Here is a 15,980-nt window from a genome sequence, read left to right as displayed (position 1 = left end):
AGATTTTAATTTAGCAGTAGGCTATTTACACTGAAATAGAATTGGAATACAATATGTGAAGTGTGTTATACATGTTATCGTTTATATGTCATAAATGGAGGTATATTACGTTTTTAGATTTCATTTTTAAATAAGTTGCAGATAAAATTGATAATGATGATGATAATAATAATAATCATCATCATCATCATCATCATCATCATCATCATCATCATCATCATCATCATCATCATCATCATCATCATCATCATCATCATCATTGTACGTGTATTATTGATCTTGGAAACGTGAATTTACAATCTTATTTAGAATAAACTAAGCTTTCAGTCTGGGTTGTGTCTCTCTACACATGCACAGATCCACGAGGGGAATATTCCTGCTGAGCGCTTGCCTCGTCTTTACGGCTGCGGCAAAGCCTCGGCATGCACATTTCAACCTATGATTTCAACGTGCTCCTGGATGGTGACGTCGTTTGCTCTGCATGCCCTCTCAAAAGGCACGAGGCTGGCGGTGTGGTTGGTGAGAGGCTGTAAACAGTGAAGAAGATATAGGGCACATGCAAGGGAGTAATAACAATTATTGCAAAAACGCACTCTAGTATTTAATGGGAGCATATTTACTGTGTCCCAAAGCACATAAAACAAAAAATACACACCTAACTAGACTATATCAACATATCAGCATGTTTACATCTTCTTTTCTTGGTTGAGATTATTTTGTCGATTAATATTTGATCATGATAACAGTAGAATAAACACTGCATAAAGAACATTCATTATATATCTTTGCATTAAACTAATGTATAGTCAATGGTAGGTAGAGTCCTCATCCTGCAGAATGGTCCATTTAGGAATCATATATTATGCCTATGTTATTGGTTTGTAATTATTGATGCAAATATCTGATCCATATATGCATCATATATGTTGCAGGTAATCGTTATGTACTGCCAGGTGGCTTAATCCACTAAGAAACATACATCATCATTTATAACGTACTTATATGTTATATTATCATTTATCCCTGCACGGTAAGTAAAGCAGTCGAGTGAAAACTGGTATATTTGCCTACTGACTGAGTTGGAAAATTATTCAAAAATAACATACATATTTGTATGCATGCACAATCTGTCCCTTCATAGTGCCACGTGAGCCCCACATTAAGACGGTTCTTTACGCCCTTGTCCAAATGTGCTACTTTCTTCAGATTGAACTGGATAATTTGGTCTTTCTGCTATTTGGTGACGTGCATTTTGCGGCTCTGAGTTTTTTTACTGGAAGTTGCAGGGAGACTTAACCACTGGGTTTGTACAGCTGCATATATCTGCAGGTTTACTCAGTCTGACTAGAGTGTAGACTATTAATAATATATTACCAATGTATAATTAACCCTTTGTTGAGAAGGAATAAATGTACTCCAAAGGAGAAGTGCAAAACAAAAATAATATCATGCTCGGCAGATTTTCTGATGTTTGAATCATGATTATGTTGATGTGGGTTTTCATCTGTGTGTCCTGTTCATTTTGATTTGCAGCTTTTCATTCGCTGAACTCTGTATGTCTGGTGTTTTGCACCAGGTGTCAGCATGTGCTTGAGTCCACTTCTTGCTACAAACATGTTAATTACAATCATGTTAACCACTCTAAATGTACCCAATTTAAAGTTTAGACAGGCTACAAAGGCAATAATACATGCTAAAAATAAATCATACCATTAAATGTAAGTCACGTGTTTGTGAAACCCAATCCATGTGTATGTGAACTTCACATTTGACGTGTGAAATCATTTAATGTCAACACTTTTTTTCACATCTTGAACAGTGCATACATTTGCATGCTAAATCATGCATACATTCATATTTATAACCCACCTGTTTTCCCCGCAACTTGGCTATTAAACAAAAAGACATATTCTATACTATAGAACAGTGGTTCTCAACTGGTCAGGCCTTGGGACCCACTTTTTCCTTAGTCAATAGATCGCGACCCGAAATTTTGAACCACTCAAATCTATTCGACAAAAAAATCCTGCAGTAATATATACGCTTTGCAGCATACAATATTAATTAAAGTGAAGTACAGTGCATATATCCCTTATATCCCTTCACAGAACAAAATAATGCTTTTAAATAAGGTTCAATGAGATGATGGAATCAAAGCCGAACTGTATAACATAAAAAGGCACACATGCTGAAAACCTAACCCCAGAAGGGGGGTCTGGGGGGATTCTTCCCCAGGAGATTTTTTGAAATACTAACATATAAACTATACCCATTCTGGTACACTCTGAGAAGAAAATAAATAGATGTATTACGAAATATTAATAATATTTTATGCCATTGTTTGTTTTTCACTTTGTTCTGACAGCTGAACTTGCTGCTCCTCACAGAGAGAAGAGCAAAGAGGAGATAGTCTGTGTGAATTACTTTAAATAGTGGGTAAGGGTAGATAGCTCGCATTGTTCTGTGACCTGTCAATCATCAAACCGGGGGTCATATTTCATTATGTGTTCATTTTTATTTGAAGTTGTACCCATGTGTGTATAAAGAATAGTTCTACCGCAAAGTTATTCTCCGTGGGGACTTCCGGCAACAATCTTGATTCTGATTGACTAGAAGACTCGAAAAAACATCAGCAAAGATGTTTTATTGAGAAGATGATCACTACGTGACAGAAGTTTTGAAAACCGTTTATGGTCTCCGGTACTTTCAGTCCAACGCCTACTGCATGCACAGCGTTAGAAAATCGGGCTTTCAAAATAAAAGTTTGACTTTTTCTCCCAAAAAAAAAAAAGAAAAAGGAATTTTATTTTTAAGTTTTATTTTTCACTCACACATCTGTGACCCACTTGAAACGGGTCCACCAGTTGAGAAACACTGCTATAGAACTACAAAGTTAAGTTAAAGTTTAAGTTAAGCCCATTTAAAGCTAATGCGCATGCACAATGGTGTGGCTCACTTTAAGAGAATACACCTGCATGATTCTTGCAGTTTAAGTTTGTATTTGAATGGTTTATTGTTCTTATTGTATGTCACTTTAAAAAAAAAAGCATCACCTAAATTAAATGTTATCTACTGTAATGCGTATGTTACTTTAGAGAAAAAGCATCAGCTAGATTAAATGTAATATAATTCATACTGCAAGTAGGCGTGCAGATACAAATGTAAGCATGAGTGTGTCCAGTAGAAGGCAGCATTGCATAACATTTACTTCTTTGGAGGGAAAACATTTGGAATATATGGTGCAATAAAACTTGAAAATGCTAGTAATAAATGTAACTTAAAAATGACATTGTTGATTTATTTGTATTCTTATTAGTTTTATTTTTGCTTCACAAGGTTAGCATCTAACGGGCTAAACCTTTCTTTGGTATCAGATCATCTGCTATTAATAGATAGTGAAGACGCAGGTTAGTGTCATCAGCTTCTCTAAACTTTGAGTGACGTCACGGAGGTCTCTGCCAATTTTGGAAGTATAGGGGAAACTATTTGACTGAGTTACATTAAAAGGAAATAAGTGGCAGCTTGGAGTGAGGCAGCAGGGTCTTTCTCAGCTTATATTTTGAACCTTTTGTCTTTTTCCATACATATCTTTGTAAATTAAAACCTTTTTTTGCACATAATCCAGTTGACAGTGCTTTTGTTTTTAACACCACTCATTGTCCAGCATCTTATATTGATTTTTTTTTTTTAAGTTGACCGCATGAACATTTCTTGTTAGTTTTTTTGCTTCACAGATCTTCATTGCTGATGTTGTTTGGACTATCTTAAACAAAGGTTCTTTAATCACTAATCTTAATATCCCAATATCACAAATGTCACCTTTGCCTAAGGGGTTTTGCAGTGCAGTTCCCAAAGAAGAAAGTCTCTTAAATTGAGGCAACATATTTCAATGTACATACGCTTGGCTGAATAAGGCCTAGATGAAGATTTCACATCCTGTTTCAGAAAACTGAATTAGAGCTTTGCATCTTAAGAAAAGCATACTGTATGAATCATCTCTCTCTGTACTAGCCTACAATTCTGAAATGACATTTTAAACAACTGTGAAACAGGTGCTTTGCATACTGTAGATGGCGCCTTAATCTAGAGAATTATGCAAAACACTTACATTCATTTTACTCAAGGCTAATACAATATAATGCCCAAATGATGTGGTATGACTTGTAGTCAATGTTGAGCTCGTTTGCATATTTTTCTTGTTTAATAGCAGCTACTGTTTATTGCAGTATTTACTTAAATGTTTTATTTAGCTGTAGAACATTTTTTTTCTACATTCCATTCCGCTTGTATATCTTAGTCTATTTACATGTAGGCCTATATAGACTCCTGCATTTACTTGGTCGCTTACAACATTCTGTGCAGTAGGTTTAGCTTATTGTATTTCTTTATTTTTATATATAGTTTACTGCAATCTGCATTAAATGCACATGTACTTGTTTTATGAAATAAAACTATGTTGCAATATTAGAGGAGATTGGGACTGAAGATTTGACATTTCTACACTGTAGCTACTGTGCATATGACAATAAAGCCTTTGCATTTGTGGGAAATACATCTTCACATCAACGCATTATAAATACATCATAATTCATTTTATTTTTGTTATTTTGTATGCTCTATCACAGTATAAAAGTAACCAATGTAGTACTTGAGCAAATCTACTCTATAACAATGCTGAAACCGCTTTTTTTATGAACAACAAACCAAGAGGGAAGTAGCATGAGTGAACCTTCTTGTTCCCGCTGTCTGTGTATTACTCTTTGATAGATGGAGTTGGGGAGTACCACTTTAAGATTAGGGCGTATATGGCGTATATGCACTCTTTGGGAATCAGGAAATACGTGTATGTTTGCAGAAAGTCCCTCCATTCAGTTTGGTTTAGTTTGACAACCATAGCGACAACGGCCGGCTGTCCAAAACATCAGCAGCAGCCCTCCGGTTAGTTTCTGTCCATCAATGGCCAATAATACCTCGACTACGCGTAAGTTTGTAAGCTTTTTTCTCTTGTGTGGAAAAGTTGAATCAGTGCTGCACAGGCAAAGCCGTCATATTTAACTCAGAATGGGTATTATATATAGGCTACACTCTATGGTTTTTTCCTATTTAAAATAGTCTGAGTTTATTTAATAAGGGCACCCGTGTTTTGCTGCCAATGCAAATGCTTCTTGAAAATCTGACCACTAACATTAGCATACAAAGTTAAATCAAATTTCCTGAAAAAAAATCTACTGTGCAAAGTTACTGCGTATCAGCCCAAACTTCAAGATGTCAGTGTGTAGGAAGATGTGGAAAAAGACAAATTGACAAACTAACATTTAAGGCATGATTCTGTTGTTCCATATATGTAGCATTATGGTGGTTTCATTTAAACACAGTTCAAGTGTTGCCTTATACACGAGATTATCATTTATCCAGCTGATGTTTTATACAGGCTTTATTTCACCCTAACTTATAGTGTAATTTTACTACTCATAAACCTGTAATTTCTGTGTACTAAACCTGTTAAACTAAAAGAAACTCATTACATTGTTCAAAGTGCAAACTTAAAGGTCCCATGTCATGGCCATTTCTACTGATCATAATTCCATTGTTGAGGTCTACTAGGATAGATTTACATTGTGCAATTTTCCAAACTCACATTGATTTCTCATACAGCATCTCTATATAGTATGTGTATGCTCTCTTTGTCCTACACGGCTTGTTGGAGCTCCTGCCCAGTGCCTGTTGACAGTGCACGTGCCTGTTTAAACCATTACTAGTACAAGAGATATTCAAAGTATTTATATGTCAGAGAAGAATACTGTATGTGTCTTTGCATCAACAAATACTCAAGTCAGCAGTCTCTTTTATTCCATATTGTGTCTTTTCCTAACCTTTCAAATTCCGGGCCCGTTTCAATTTTCCATGGAGAGTCCGCAGGAGTCTTTGACTTGCAAAAGGCCAAGGCTGAATTCTCGTGCTCATTCAATTAGACCCAGTTATCCAGCACGTAGGTTTAGTATTAAAAATACACTCCAAATGTGTGTGTGTGTGTGTGTGTGTGCTCTGTATACACAGTGTGAGCAAACTCTATTTTCCAGCTGTCTACTCCGCAGCATCATACACACCCTGGGTGCTTCTAAAAGTGATCTTGACACTCACAATGAGGCACATGTTGTATTTTAGGTCAGTGGTTCCCAACCTGTGTTCGGGACCCCCATAAAGGTCTCGAGAAAAAGGTTGCAAAAGGAATACAAAAGGGAATTAAAACAAACATTTCAAATCTGACCTGCGGCCCTCTGCTGACTCTCGTCACCCCTACGGCCCTACCCCTCTCCCACTTTACAGTCTATGTATCTCTATAATAAAAACCAAAACAAGAATCTTTAAAAATGAACATTTCTCTTACACAAAATATATTTGTTTAGGCAAAAAAAAAAAAGCGCTATACAAGTCTCATGTATTATTATTATTATTATTATTATTATTATTAAAAGCAAAATATTCCCCTACTTCTAACCTCCCAATTGTGATGATTAGCTGCTTTTCATTAGTTTTGTGAATCAAAGATTTAAGTTTTTCACCATGTTCTCACATTATATTATTGACAACAAAAATTGTCTTCACTTTATCTGTTGTGAAAATAACAAGCAGATTACTCAATAATAAAGAGAGTGTTACTAGCATCATATGACCTTTTTGTAATGTAGACACCACTGACCTAATTCTCGATTGTTCATTTGAATACCTGCATGAAACTGGATCTCTGCTTTCAAAAAGGATGCAGTAAATATCTCATGCCTCAAGTTGAATTAGAATTTCTACTCACTGATCAGTCTCCAGTGTCCAGTTTAACAACTCTTCAAACAAGTGCACGCTTCCTAATATGCAGAGCTGTAGAAGTTCTTTGGAAAGATCTTTGGTTTAGCCATTAGCAGCTAGCACAAGAGGAATATGTCGCCTAATGAGATCTTGGCTTCTCTCCCAGTTTCGAGAGAGTTTTCGTGTCGACTTCAGATCACTTAATAGACTAAATGGATAACGAACCATGAAAGACCGCTCCGTCATGTAATTTGAAAAGAGATGGGGTTAGTTTATGTCAGAGGGTCTCAGATTTGCTTTCTTAGTTGCTCATGAGTTCCTGAATGGGAGGAAATGGTAAGACACAAAGGGCCTTGTAAACCATACATATTCAGTGCAGAGCAGAAGGCCACAAACTCTTTATGAGATTAACATTTGACTGTATCTTGTATTTTTTTCAGCAGTTCATATTTAGTTGTTACAGCTTTTCAGTTACACCTTTTAATTGACCAATCATTTTCTTTCCATGACAAGATAAAAATTAAGGGCATTGTCTGGCGATGGCATGTCAATATATTGATAATGTATCGATATATTGTTAAATGAGACTGGATATTGTCTTAGTTTTTGGTTATTTTACAATATCATTGCTATATACTAAACGCTACATTTATGTCATTTTCAAATTGTAATCATTTGCCCACTTAGACATTATATCCTCCTTACTGATGATTATGTATAAAAGATTGTGTTGTGTGCATCATTTTAATAAAAGGACCAATTGTCAACGCTACAACATTGTGCATTATGGCTTTCGGGTTAGTTGAAAAAGTATTGTGATAAAGTCCTAATAACAAAGGCCATACTAAAACTCTTGAGATTTGGTTGAAGTCCTCAAAGTTTGACGTAGATAAAGTAGTTGGAAACGTTGATGTTGTTAACCAGCCAAACAGTGGTCAATTGGGAGGAAATCGAACCATTTCCATTTCCGCTCTCTCTCACGAGTGAATGGAGGAGAATAATGCAGTTATATTTAGTTGAGGATCGGATTACTGACTGGAAGGAGCTGAGAGGTCGATGATAAAAGGGTCAAACTCTTGCAGCCATTTCTGATTTCCTGATCTTGTTAATACATGACCAAAAAGTGCAATTTTAAATGATCCGAAACTTCAAATTAAACGGGAATTAAGGTCAGGAAACACACACATGTGGTTCTATAGTGTCTGGAGGTCTTGTCTGCTAGTCTCAGCAGTAAGACACATCCTCTTTTCTGAGACGCCCTTTGGCTTTAGGCTGCGGGTCATTTGCTGTATCCACTGATACTGTAGCTAATGAGTGATGGTCTTGTGCAAAGAAAGAGCAGAAGTCATATACAGTTCAAGATTCAAATATCCCAGCACCCACCAGCAGTGTTGAAATTGACTTTGTCTTTAGTAATAGCTAAACTAGCTTACCATTTGTGCATCTAAAGAAATATAAAAAACAAAAACACAGGGAATAGTCAGGTGTCGTGCTCCGCTCTGACTAGAAGGCCAGGGAGAAGAAGTGTGTTTTAAGCATAGATTTAAAAACCCCTAGTGTCTTGGCCGACCTCACATGGAGGGGCAGAGTGTTCCAGAGCCTATAGGGCCAGCTGCTGTGAAGGCTCGGTGCCCTCGGGTTTTGAGCCTGGTCTTGGGCACTACCAGCAGCAGCTGTTCAGCCGACCTTAAAGCTCTGGCTGGGGTGTAGCGATGGAGGAGTTCGGCTATATAGGCCAGAGCCAGCCCATTTAGGGCTTTGAAAACAAATAAAAGGAGTTTAAAATCAATTCGGAACCAAATTGGAAGCCAGTGCAATGAGGCCAGAATTGGGGTGATGTGGTCACGCTTTTTATGGCCAGTCAGAAGAAGTGCAGCTGCGTTTTAGATTAGCTGCAGGCGTTTAATTGAGGCCTGGTCCATACCCACATACAGAGCGTTGCAATAGTCCAGTCTTGAGGTTACAAAGGCATTAATAACCCTTTTTAGATCTTTAAAATATAAATACGACTTGGTTTTGGCCAATAATCTTATTTAAAAAAAAAAAAAGCAGGTCTTGACTACGGTGCTGACCTGCTTGTCGAATTTAAAAGTGCTACTAAAGGTCACTCCAAGGTTCATGACAGAGGGGAGCCCAGAATATCAACCGGAGAGGCTGGAGGTTGGGTTCCAAAAAAGATGACCTCGGTCTTGCTCTCGTTGAGGTTAAGGAAATGTTGGCTCAGCCAGGATTTTACCTCTGTTAAGCAGTCCATCAACTGCTGTAGTGAGTGGTTGACATTTGCTTTGAGAGGCAGATAGATCTGTACATCGTCGGCGTAGCAGTGGAAGGGAATATATTGTGTTTAGTGAGAATTGAACCTGTATGTACAATACAAAGAGGATGGGGCCCAGGATAGAGCCTTGGGGAACCCCACAGGTAAGAGGGGCTTTAGCAGAGGAGAAGGCACCTAGCTGCACTGAGAAGCTACGGTCTGTCAGGTAGGACCTGAACCATGCAAGGGCAGAGCCTGTTATGCCAGCGGACTGTTCAAGCCGTGACAACAGGATGCTATGGTCCACAGTATCAAAGGCAGCTGTCAGGTCTAACAGCACCACAGCTGGGCTACCTGAGTCAGCGGCTAGGAGCAGATCATTAAAAACTCTTAAAAGGGCTGTTTCAGTACTGTGCATGGGTTTGAAAGAAGAACGACTGTAGCTGGACATAGATTACTCGCTCCAGAGCTTTAGATAAAAAAAAAGGTAGCTGGGAGATGGTCCTAACATTGGCGAGAATGGAGGGGTCGAGATTTTTATTTTTAAGTAGTGGCTGGACCACGGCATGTTTGAAGGCAGCTGGGACACATCCTGAGCTAAGAGAGGTGTTTATTAGTAATAAAATACTTTCTCCAACTGATTCCAAAATATCTCTGAGAAGGCGAGAGGCAATGCTGTCTGAGGTGCAGTTTGTCGGCTGCAGGTGCTTGACTACATCCGAGAGAGAAGAGAGGGATACAGGCTCAAAGTGGTCGAGGACAGCAGGGCACAGAAAAGGAGCAGGATCTGGGGTAGCATTAGTGTGGGCTAGCCTAAGAGCAGATACTTTTTCAATAAAAAATGTAAGAAACTTATCACAGAGTGATGGCACAATAGAAGAAACATCACAGGGATTAATGATCGAGTTGAGGACATTAAAAAGAACCTGAGGTTTATGGCTGTTTTTGGAGATTAACAGAGAAATGTGCTCTGTTTTGGCTGCTTTGACTGCCGTCTGGTAGTCGGAAATGCAAGCACGAAGGATTTCTAGGGAGACATGGAGTTTATCCTTTTTCCATTTTCTCTCTGCACGCCTGCAGGTGCGTCTGAGAGCACGAGTACAGTCATTGAGCCACGGCTCTGAGAGAACTTTGGTGCGTCTAAGCGTAAAAGGAGCAACAGAATCCAGTATTAGGGTACATGTCGAGTCAAACATGGAGATAAGCTCATCAGCACTAAAAGCACAGCTCACCTCTAATTTACAGATCAGGGAAGCATTAAAAACATCAGAAAACTGTGAGGCAGTCTGTGACGACGCGCAGGGGCACGTGATTCGACTCCTGCGGAAGGGATCGAAGTTGTAAACAGAACCGGTAAATCGTCTGAGATACGCGTTGCTGCACAGATTTCATCCACAGAGATGGACAGTCCAAACGATAATACTAAATCTAAAGTGTGTCCTTTTTCGTGTGTTGGGCCAGCCACGGACTGAACGAGACCAAAAGAATCAAGGAGATTTAAAAGGTCCTTAACATCAATTTGTGAAAGAGGCTGTGGCAGCAGAGACGTCGATAACCGGGTACAGGGTAAAGCTGCAGGAAATGAAACTATCAGAAGATTAATGCTGACCTATTCGGCTGCGCTCAGCTGCAGAGGATGTGTGTGATGTATCAAGGATTTGATATTGTAGCAAGAAATACTTTTCTCCAGAGTGAGGAATTGGAATAATATTGTTATCTCTTGTCAAACATATTTTCTTACTGCCAGAATCACTTCTCATATTTCATCCAAATGTCATGATGAACACGGTTGCTTTTCTTCTCCAGCTTATTTGTAGACCCTGTTATTTTGGTTAATTATGAATAAACCTGACTAATGTGTTCATTTAATAGAAAGAATCAAACTTCTCAACAACAGCAGTGTTTAGAGTTGTTAATACATTTAGATAAAAGCTGACAAAGGCTCTACCATCTTAGTCGATTCGCTAATTAATCGGTCGTTTTTTGTCTTGGCCTACTAAGATTACTTCTGTGGATTTGAGCCTGTTTTTCAGGTCTCAGGCTCGAAAATTACATTCCCAGAACAAATGACCATATCTTCCCTTCTAAAAAGGTTAAATTAATAATCTTTTTTCTCAAAGCAAGGTTACACCTGTGAGTTGGATGTAGAAGTGTCAGAATCAATATAGATGTTTTTATTTTAAAGTAAATTCAGATTGAACTCAGTCAAAAAATGTAAATTATTGTGTCCGTCCAAAAAAAAAATTACTTATAGTGAAAACCACCCTTGAATGATGCAATGGTAGACTAAAAGCTTTAGGAATCCAAACTACAACATATAACAGTAACCTGTATCAAGATTGATGCAAAACAAGTGAAATTTGACATTTTTTTAGAGAGATTTAGCACAAAAAAAACACCTCTGGTGTCATTTGGGTGGATTTGACCTATCTCTGGCCCCCTTGCTCGATTTTGCTGATTGACATCTCTTTCTAACCGTCAGAGCCAATGGAATCGAGGGGAACTCCCACATACTCCTTATTTGGTAATGTGTGTGTGTGAGAGTGACGCATAGCCAAAACCGGAAGCTGCGATAACTCTGGTGGCTACCATTAGCAGCTAACTTTTACTCTCCGATTTTTACATAGAAATGGAATTATGGATTATAAATAAAAAAAAGAATATTCCACAGAAACATTATCAACCTATGGATTAACCGATTCAGCCGCGTTTTTTGATCTTTTGATCAGATTGACAGCTATGGTGAGACAATCTCCCGTAAAAGCTACGTAAAGGTACGTGTTGGGATGTCTGTGTTTGCTTCCCCTGTCGCGAGTTCGGATCACTCAGTGATGATACTATATACTTAAATAATCTGTGGAACCTCAGCTTTAATCGGATATATTGTATGTGCAGCTACGATAAGCAATAAGGGTATCTTTTATCTTGAGTTCTGTGCCAAAGTGCGTTAGCATTTTTCGCTCAGGGGTCATTTAGATGCTTCTTATGAGACTAAAATGGTAAAAATGGTTTGTATCATCAGTTAGCTGAGATTCTTCCCGTTAATCTGGTATAACACATTAATAGGTTCTTAAATATTAAGATGCCCTGAGACACTGTCGTGAAAAAAAAAAAAAAAGCCCTCACCGACGGGGACTTTGGGGCTTAACATTAAACATTTCTATAATTTTTTGGCATTAAAAAAGCTGGGTGTCTGCGTCACCTTGCTCTGATTTGCAGTTGCAGTCTGTGATTTGATTGTGACCTTCTGTTCTCGCTTCGATCTATACTCAAAGTATTGCAATTGAGTACATCCCTGGCACTGTATAAATCAACATAATGACTATGTGAATCCGTTCATGTGGGTGTGTGTTTCTCAGATATCTTTTGGCTGTCCCTGCAAGGACTTTCATCACGACACCAGCTGTTGCTATGAGATTTTCATGACTCAACTCTAAATCCTCCTTAAGGACTCTATTCAAGCCTTTTAGTCTCTTTTCAATGCTTTTCAATGCAATCTGCTAATTGGCCTGTGGATGATTCTGAGTCATTTGGAGAGGGATGGGAGTGAGGCAGCCAGCTGGTGTAAAAGCTACCAACAGTATAGGACACAGGACGGTCCATGAGCAGACAAAGGTCTTTATCAGTGTGTATTTATCGGGACAAAGGAACAGCTCAGAGGCCTGTGTGCATCAGGAGGCCTGGTTAGGTATGCAAAAACACGCCTATACACACAGTGGTGGTACGTTTCAATACGCCATGAACATGTGATTAGATTCGACCTTCCATTTCTGTCTCTGTGTGTCTCTTCTCTGACTCCTAATGTGTGTGTCTCTGTCTCACACACACCGCACAGGAAGTCAGACAAAGCCCGCAGTGTTTTAGGCTGGAATGCATCACGTGGTTTCCAACTGCAGAAACCAGGAGAGCGTTAGCCCATAGCTGAGCACAGGTCACCGTCTACTCTCTGACCTTTGACCTGATCCTGTGCCAAGACATAAAGTGGAGCAAGAAATGAGTCCTAAACAAGGAAATCAGTCAGCTCCTTTAACAGTGCAACACACAAGATACTCAAGACAAAAAGGAAAGAATTATGTCAAATACACTGTAAAAAATGTAAAAATGCAGGAATAAGTACACTCAGTAAATGTTAAAACAATATGATAAGATAAAACAAAGTAAATGACATATTGTACTGTTAAATAATGTTCTTAAGTGCAATTAAAAGTGCAATATTTGGAGTTCAGCATCCTCCCCAGGGTGGGCAGATGGGAGTGGGAGAGGATAGCTCGAGCTATAGTGGTAAACTTTATGGTCCTTTTGCCCTCTTAACTGCTGTCACTTACTATACAAATCGATAACCCTGCTGCAACCCTTATTGTTATGTAAGGGGCCTCATTTCGGTTTCGCCCCTCCTGTAGTGTGTTATTTAAATGGTCTGCAGAGGCTAAAATCCCTAAGGGAGTTTCTCTCCCACACACTCCCCACCTGCTTGAAACGCCTCCATTGTTCTCCTTTGATTACGCCTTTAATATAAAGACATCAATATGTAACACATGCGCTTCTATTGGCTAGCGCTCCTCCAACACACAGCTAACCATTCAGAGCAGACTGGGCTCTGGTTCCAGACAGAGGGTGAAAAGAGGGGCTGCAGCACAGGCAATATGAGAAAAACAATTTTTTTAACCATTAAAGCATGGAAACATGTCACAGTGGAGCCACAACATACGCATATGAACCTGAAAATTAGCATACATTTATTTTATTTAAATCAAGTGAGTCCTCAAAGCTGTAAAAGTGGAACAGCTTCCACCAAATCACACAGTTCGATCTGTCGAATCCAGAGACAGCAGCAGGTTGGATTGACCCATGAAGGGAACATGACATCTGTCATTTTGCAGCTCAGAGCAGCTCAATCCTCTCAGCTGCTCGGCCCAGAATGTGCCCTCAGACTCACTTTGGATATCAGGTTGCCATCAGGGGCGTTCCTTTGTTTTGTTCCATTGCATCACAATTGACCATGATCTCTCTTTCTTCCTTCAGATCCTCAGACTACAGCTTCTGTGACACAAGACGGTCGAGAAGTGACGAATAGCACGGAATACATCGCCTTCGTTCTTGTGCCTGTTTTCTTCCTCTTGGGCCTGTTGGGGGTGGTGATCTGCCACGTGTTGAAGAGCAAGGGCTACCGCTGCACCACTGAGGCCAATGATGGGGAGGAGTGCGAGGAGAACGATCCTGAGCTGGGCGGGGGTAAGGGAGTCTGAATGAAGGGGGAGGGGGATGAGGCAATGTGGACATATGACACTGTTTGACAGATTTGTGTTTATTGCATCGCTGTGCACATTGTTTGAAGGCATCCATCTTCCATTGCAGTACACACCAGCTTTTATTGCTCATCCAGAATCATATATCTCAGTAGACAGTGAGGAAAGGAATTTAAAAGTGTTGAAAAGATACAAATAAATTGGTTAAGATAATAAACCAGGTCACATCATTTTATGTTGATGTGCTTTTAGGATTATTATTTTTTCTCTCCCTAAAATGTAATGTATGGCAACAATGGTTATACAAAATAGCTTTACAGTTAGAGGCTTTTTTTTTATAGCATTGATATTTAAATTCATAATCTACATTCTAATGCTACGCAGCTTTCCATCCTGTTTAAATCTGGTATTTCTGCCCGGTTGCAAAATTAAATAAAGATTAGACTACGCTAATATTACATGAATTATTGAGTGTATATGATAAGATTCCAGTGGTGGCTGTGTAGAGCTGTTAAAAAAAAAGTTTAATATACACTGAACAAAAATATAAACGCAACACTTTTGTTTTTGCTCCCATTTTTCATGAAAGATGAACTCAAAGATCCAAAACATTTTATATATACACAAAATAACAATTTCTCTCAAATATTGTTCAGAAATCTGAAAAAATCTGTGATAGTGAGCACTTCTCCTTTGCCGAGATAATCCATCCCACCTCACAGGTGTGGCATATCAAGATGCTGATTAGACAGCATGATTATTGCACAGGTGTGCCTTACGCTGGCCACAATAAAAGGCCACTCTGAAACATGCATTTTTGCTTTATTGGGGGGGTCCGAAAACCAGTCAGTATCTGGTGTTAAGGTTAGGATTAGGGTTAGGGTAATGTTGTGAATCGAGTGGCCCATGGTGGTGGTGGGGTTATGGTATGGGCAGGCGTATGTTATGAACGATGAACACAGGCCACTCGATTCACAACATTACCCTAACCCTAACCCTCACACCAGATACTGACTGGTTTTCGGACCCCCCCAGACCCCCCCAATAAAGCAAAAATGCATGTTTCAGAGTGGCCTTTTATTGTGGCCAGCGTAAGGCACACCTGTGCAATAATCATGCTGTCTAATCAGCATCTTGATATGCCACACCTGTGAGGTGGGATGGATTATCTCGGCAAAGGAGAAGTGCTCACTATCACAGATTTTTTCAGATTTGTGAACAATATTTGAGAGAAATGGTTATTTTGTGTATATAGAAAATGTTTTACATCTTTGAGTTCATCTCATGAAAAATTGGAGCAAAAACAAAAGTGTTGCGTTTATATTTTTGTTCAGTGTATATATAATATGTTTTTGAATAACAAAATATTCTGCATGCCCCTGCATTAACAGGGATGTCTGCCATCTAGACATACATTACGCTTAAAAAACAACAATAACGTATCTATTTTGGCTCAAACGTGAATGACTTTTGCAGAAAATATAGCAACTACTTATTTAAAAATGGGATTTGATTAAAGGACAATTTTAAGGTTCATACATTTTTCGCCTCGTCTCGTTCGTTGCTTTACAACAAAGGCAAATAACATAACAATTCAAGTTCTCATTAACATATTCTCAATATCAACCCAAATCCTTTTCTCTTCAGTCACACGTTTTAATGCTGTCACGTTTAAATGG

General features: G+C 38.8%; 1 protein-coding gene across 2 annotated transcripts in view; it reads left to right on the top strand.

Moving 5' to 3' along the window:
• The first annotated feature begins 4,822 nt into the window (after positions 1-4,822).
• Positions 4,823-15,980, top strand: part of rell1 (RELT like 1) — a 25,594-nt gene continuing 14,436 nt past the window's right edge. For both annotated transcript variants that reach the window (XR_013806109.1, XM_079669491.1), the window contains exons 1-2: positions 4,823-4,981; positions 14,078-14,287. Coding sequence is in view for 1 of the 2 variants with exons in the window: in XM_079669491.1 (XP_079525617.1) it covers positions 4,957-4,981; positions 14,078-14,287 (235 nt within the window). In the remaining variant the exon portion in view is untranslated. The remainder of the gene's footprint in view (positions 4,982-14,077; positions 14,288-15,980) is intronic.

This window comes from Notothenia rossii (assembly GCF_949606895.1).
Source record: "Notothenia rossii genome assembly, chromosome: 3".
NCBI lineage: Eukaryota > Metazoa > Chordata > Actinopteri > Perciformes > Nototheniidae > Notothenia > Notothenia rossii.
The sequence above is the reverse complement of the archived record's forward strand: the minus strand, read 5'-3'. Positions and strand labels throughout refer to the sequence as shown.